The following is a 6,000-nucleotide window of genomic DNA, read 5'->3' on the forward strand; positions in this document are numbered from 1 at the left end:
AAGGCTTAGGTGATGGTTAGCATTTTTAGCCATAAAGATGAACTCTCTGAAGGCTTAGGTGATGGTTAGCATTTTTAGCCATAAAGATGGACTCTCTGAAGGCTTAGGTGATGGTTAGCATTTTTAGCCATAAAGATGGACTCTCTGAAGGCTTAGGTGATGGTTAGCATTTTTAGCCATAAAGATGGACTCTCTGAAGGCTTAGGTGATGGTTAGCATTTTTAGCCATAAAGATGGACTCTCTGAAGGCTTAGGTGATGGTTAGCATTTTTAGCCATAAAGATGGACTCTCTGAAGGCTTAGGTGATGGTTAGCATTTTTAGCCATAAAGATGGACTCTCTGAAGGCTTAGGTGATGGTTAGCATTTTTAGCCATAAAGATGGACTCTCTGAAGGCTTAGGTGATGGTTAGCATTTTTAGCCATAAAGATGAACTCTCTGAAGGCTTAGGTGATGGTTAGCATTTTTAGCCATAAAGATGAACTCTCTGAAGGCTTAGGTGATGGTTAGCATTTTTAGCCATAAAGTAGCTTTTTGAATTTTAATGATGCAGCATTTTTTAATTAAGGTATGGACATTTTTTTTTTAGACATAATGCGGTTGTATACTTAGCAGACTACAGTATTTATTGTGTAAACGTGGAGTTTATACGCATCAGGAAACCGAAACATTCGTGGGACTTGCTTTCCTGCAATGTCCGCTTTCTAGCAGTGGTCTGAACCCAAACCACAGTCTCCCCAGGTCAGCCTGTCTCTCTGGCTGCTTGCTGCACTTCCCTGCCCAGCAGAGCCTGTTCTCACCACTTCCAGAAACGAGGGGCACGTTTCTGTCCCGTTTTTCCAAGGGTAACTTTGGTTCCTACTGCTTCTGAGTCCCATGCTGAGTCACTGTTTTTTTTTTTTTGTTTTTAATTTTATTTATTTATTTATTTATGGCTGTGTTGGGTCTTCGTCTCTGTGCTAGGGCTTTCTCTAGTTGTGGCAAGTGGGGGCCACTCTTCATCGCGGTGCGCGGGCCTCTCACTGTCGCGGCCTCTCTTGTCGCGGAGCACAGGCTCCAGACGCGCAGGCTCAGTAATTGTGGCTTACGGGCCTAGTTGCTCCTCGGCATGTGGGATCTTCCCAGACCAGGGCTCGAACCCGTGTCCCCTGCATTGGCAGGCAGATTCTCAACCACTGCGCCACCAGGGAAGCCCTGAGTCACTGTTTTTAAACAAGAGCCTCATAACAAGCCTCAAGCAAGTCACAAAAACTTGTGGCTGGTGACCACACATATAAGCAGAAAACCATTACATGGGGGAATTTACACATCTGCTTGTTATAAGCAAATCAAAGTCACTTTACATACAGCAGAAACTAACACAACATTGCAAAGCAACTATACTGCAGTAAAAATTTTTTTAAAAAGTCACTTTACATAAAGCTCTTCCATAACTCAATCTGTTAAGAAAATGAAGCTCTAACTTACCTATCAATGAACTGGAAAGGTCAGTGTGGGCCCCAGGACCATCATAATCAATCAACCGGTTGAGACACAGCTGTTTACGGGGAGGACCGTCTACCTGGAAACCAAACACCAAGCGCTCCATTTTAAAATTCAAGCCACGTCCTGAGAACAACCAAAGTGTACACAGTGCTTGCCCACTGCGCTATTCCCAAATGTTCTGAGGTAAAAAAGCATTTTAAAAGGTGAAACTTACGGAAGCCTTTGAGAACTACCAGATTCCTCTCCGGACTGTTCTACCTCCAAATAGATACATGCTCCCGGTTACTTTCCTCACCTGGACGGCAAACTTAATTGGTGCTTCTCCCAGATACTCATGAGGCTTGCCAGGTGTCCCTTCATGAAGACGACGCTTGGCTGGGCTCACAAACCCCAAACCCAAATGTGCTCGCGAAGGCGAAACCAACCGCCACTCACCTCAAGCACGAGGTCGCCCAGGTTTAGGTGTCTCCTCAAGAGGCGCACAGCCGACTCCCCGACCTTCGGCTCACCTTCAGGACCCAGCTGCTGCCTCCTGACCCTTCCCGCTAGGGGAGAAAATCAGTTTCAAAAAATTACAGCACTCTTTAAAAACTCGGGCAAGGAGACACCGTGACACCCTGTACCCCTGGAGGGGACGCACCCGGGAATGTCGCTTCCATGGGCTTCCTGCCGAAACCACACAAGCTTAATCTAATCCCGAGACACATCAGACACATCCAACTGAGGGCCACTCCTCCAAACACCCAGGTCGGGAAGACCCAGGAACTGCCACCCTCTGGAGGAGGCCGAGGAGACGGGAGTAACTGCCACGCGGGAGACTGGTCAGAAAAAGGACATTATGGGGAAAACTGGTGAAATCTGAGTAAAGTGTAGCTTAGCTGGCAGGATGGTACCAACGCTAGTTTCTTGGGATTGATCCTTTCAAAGAGGTAACCTGGGGCCAAGCTGAGCTGCAGTTACCGTCATCCAGGCTACTGGGGGCGGGGGGCGGTGAATCTTAACTTCCTACCTTCTGGAACCACCCCTCTTGGCCACTCGTTGGACAGAGTGGACAGAGGGCTGCCAGGAGGGGACAGCTCGGGGTGGGCGTGGGGGAGGAGGAGGGCGGGGGTCGGGGATGAGGGGGGGACGGGTCGGCGTGAGGCGGGGACAGGCCGGGGGTCGGGGTGAGGGGGGGACGGGCCGGGGTGAGACGGGAACGGGTCGGCGTGAGGCGGGGACAGGCCGGGAGTCGGGCGTGAGGCGGGGACGGGCCGGGGGTCGGGTGAGGCGGGAACGGGTCGGCGTGAGGCGGGAACGGGTCGGCGTGAGGCGGGGACAGGCCGGGCGTCGGGGGTGAGTGGGGGACGGGCCGCGGTCGGGGCTCAGTGAGGGGGGGACGGCCACGGGCCGAAGGAAGCTGGGGGGGGGGAAGGGGTCTTGGAGCCCCGCGCCCACCTACCCAGCAGCTCGACCCAGGCCCTCCTGCGGCCCCCGTGCCCCGGGTCCGAGGCAGCGCCCCGCGCCCGGGAGGCCGACATGTCGCGAACGAACCACGGTCGACGTCTCTCGGCTTCTGGCCCGCGTTGCCTTCCCATTGGCCGCGGACAGGCGCGCGCGCCCATTGGCTGCCAGCTGCCCGGCCACACCCTGCAGGGGCGGAGCCTCGGTAGCCATCTTGGTGGCGGCGCGCGGCGGCCATCTTGGTGGTGGCGGGAACGCGGGAAGACCGACTCCTGGGCCAGGTAGGTACCACTAACGTTGGAGGTTTGCGGCGCTGATTCAAATGGCATCACGGGCGAGAAAACTGTGCCATCCCTTGTGCATTATTCCTGTCGAGATGACCCAGAGCTGGGCATGAAGAAACAATCCGACAAACCCAAATCCAGGGAGACGCTAAAACCGCGGTGCCAGTTGGGAACCGTGTAGGACGAGTCTGCGCCCTCGTCTCCCGCGGAGCCCGGGCCGGCGGTGTGACTGCGGAGCTGAGGCTTGCTCCGCCTTGACTTCAATTAAGTGTAAACGAGAGGCCGCCTGGTGGACAGCGCAGCTCACCCCGGCCGAGCACGCCCAGGGGTCGCACCCACAGGGGACACACCCACAGGGGTCACACACATGAAGTCCATTTCCAGCCCCTCTCCCCTCTCTGGAGGATGGGGGGGAAGGAGGGCTGAAAATGCCAGGCTTGTAACCATGGCTTGGCCTTTCTGGCCTTCAGCCCCTGTGCCGGAGCCAACCAGGAGCCCACCCAGTGTCCACTTGTTAGAGAAAAAGATCCTCTTGGTATTCTTCCCACTTAGGAATTTACAGGGGTTTCAGGAGGTCTGTGCCACGATAGGCACAGAGACCGACATGCATTTCTGTTATCTCACAAACACTGTGCAGCCCCGTGTCTCAGTGTCCAGGTTTTCACACAACGTGGTCCCATCGGCTGTGAAGACCTTGCGGGTGCAGGATGCCCTCAAAGAGCGCTCACTGCCACCTCCTGAACTGCTTCCAAGTGGCTGGAAACTCCGAGTTTTCAAGTTTGCCTGCACGCCATGACCACCCTGCGTAACTGCTGCTGCCCGACCCAGACTGGGGGCTGCTAAACTTGGGTAAACAAGGGTCCACTGGAGGTGGGCCCTGCTAGACAGCACGTGGCCCTTGGGGATTGCAAAAAGCGGCCACGAGTCCTCCCCCCGTCTCCGTCCCTTCCGTTTGGGCTGGTAATGGCACAGGAGTGACGTGACACAAACAGGAGTTTGAAAAGAGCTGGTGCTGAGAGCCAGGTACCTCCAAGGAACACACCTGAGCCAGCCTGCTGAGGACCACCCACGTGGAGGAGGGGTGGCCGCCCAGCCAGCAGTCCCATGCCCTGGCCAGCAGCCTGCCTGCTGCCAGAACCTGGAAATTAGGCCATCACAGGCCGTCCAGCTGCTGACTACCCACCAGTGAGGTAAACAAGGGGGAGAGGTTGGCTGAGACCAGAACTGCCAGAGACACACACAACTGCGCACTAAGCAAACAGCTTAGGAGGGGAGGGGAGCACCCACGTGGCCTTGTAAGCACCGTGAAGACCTCGGCCTCCACGCCAAATGAGCAGGGCCCTGGCGGGTGCACGTCATGAGTTATGCAGCTGGTTGAAAAGAGACTGTAGGGAGGCAAAGGCAGGGCACAGAGGCCAGGGAGATGGACTCAGGCTATTATTCGGCAATGGACAGGGGGCTTGACCAGCATGGTGGTCATGAGATGGAGAGAAGTGATGAGATCAGTTCCTACTTCGAAGGTTGATCTGCCAGGTGAGGAAGAAGTGCAGAGTTTTCTAACCCGAGCCATTGGGAGGGTGGAGATACACATACATCATACAAACATATATAATATACACATACACATACATCATATACACACATATACATCATGCACACATCATACATACACATGCATCATACACACATGGATCATATACACATACACCATATACACACATCATACATCATATACACATACATCATACACACATACATCATATACATATACACATACATCATATACAGAAACACATACATCATGCACACATTCACACGTCATATACACACATACGTTGTACACACATGCATCATGCACACAAACATACATCATGCATACATACACTGTACACACATCATATACATACATGCGTATATCATATACACATGCATACATCATATATACACGTGCATCATATACACATACACATACATCATATACACACATATACATCATACACACATACATCATACACACATCATACATACATCTTACACAGGCATCATACACACATACATCATATACACATACATCATACACACATACATCATATACACACATCATACATCATACATCATACACACATACATCATATACACACATCATACATCATACATACATCATATACACATACATCATACATCATATACATATACACATACATCATATACACATACATCATATACAGATACACATCATTCACACATACGTCATATACACACATACATTGTACACACATGCATCATACACACATCATATGCATACATACACTGTACACACATCATATACATACATGCATATATTATATACACATGCATACATCATATATACATGTGCATCATATACATACACACATGCCTCACCTGAGAGGTGGAGACACTGGGAGGATGGTTTGAGAGACAATAACAGGAGGGGCTCAGAGTTCAAATGTGAGTGTGTCAGATTCAAGATGCCAGAGCCCTGAATGGGGCTGCCAGGGGAAGTAGGTCGTAGAAGCTTCAACACACACGTACATACATACACCTGCACACGCATACACACACCCCAGGCACACCAGAGCTACCCCTCACTGCCCATCACCGCAGTCCTCGTCCTTCTGCTTCAAAGAACGATGAAAAGCAGCTATTTGAAGCACATCGAACATGCCATTGTCATGACTGCGTGCCTTCTGTGCTGGGTGAGACCTTCTATCAGAAATGGGCCATAGCTCAGTGTTTCCAAAGCATCACTCGTGTGTGTGCCTTCCCA

General features: G+C 51.6%; 1 protein-coding gene across 4 annotated transcripts in view; it reads right to left on the reverse strand.

Moving 5' to 3' along the window:
- Positions 1–3,049, reverse strand: part of FANCA (FA complementation group A) — a 59,126-nt gene extending 56,077 nt beyond the window's left edge. For all 4 annotated transcript variants that reach the window (XM_036834771.1, XM_036834770.1, XM_036834768.1 and 1 more), the window contains exons 1-3: positions 2,927–3,049; positions 1,921–2,030; positions 1,468–1,561 (exon numbers count right to left, since the gene is read on the reverse strand). In XM_036834771.1, the coding sequence (XP_036690666.1) occupies positions 1,468–1,561; positions 1,921–2,030; positions 2,927–3,005 (283 nt within the window). In that variant the 5' untranslated portion in view covers positions 3,006–3,049. The remainder of the gene's footprint in view (positions 1–1,467; positions 1,562–1,920; positions 2,031–2,926) is intronic.
- Between the last annotated feature and the right edge of the window lie 2,951 nt (positions 3,050–6,000).

This window comes from Balaenoptera musculus, chromosome 19, assembly GCF_009873245.2.
Source record: "Balaenoptera musculus isolate JJ_BM4_2016_0621 chromosome 19, mBalMus1.pri.v3, whole genome shotgun sequence".
In the NCBI taxonomy this organism is placed as follows: Eukaryota; Metazoa; Chordata; class Mammalia; order Artiodactyla; family Balaenopteridae; genus Balaenoptera; species Balaenoptera musculus.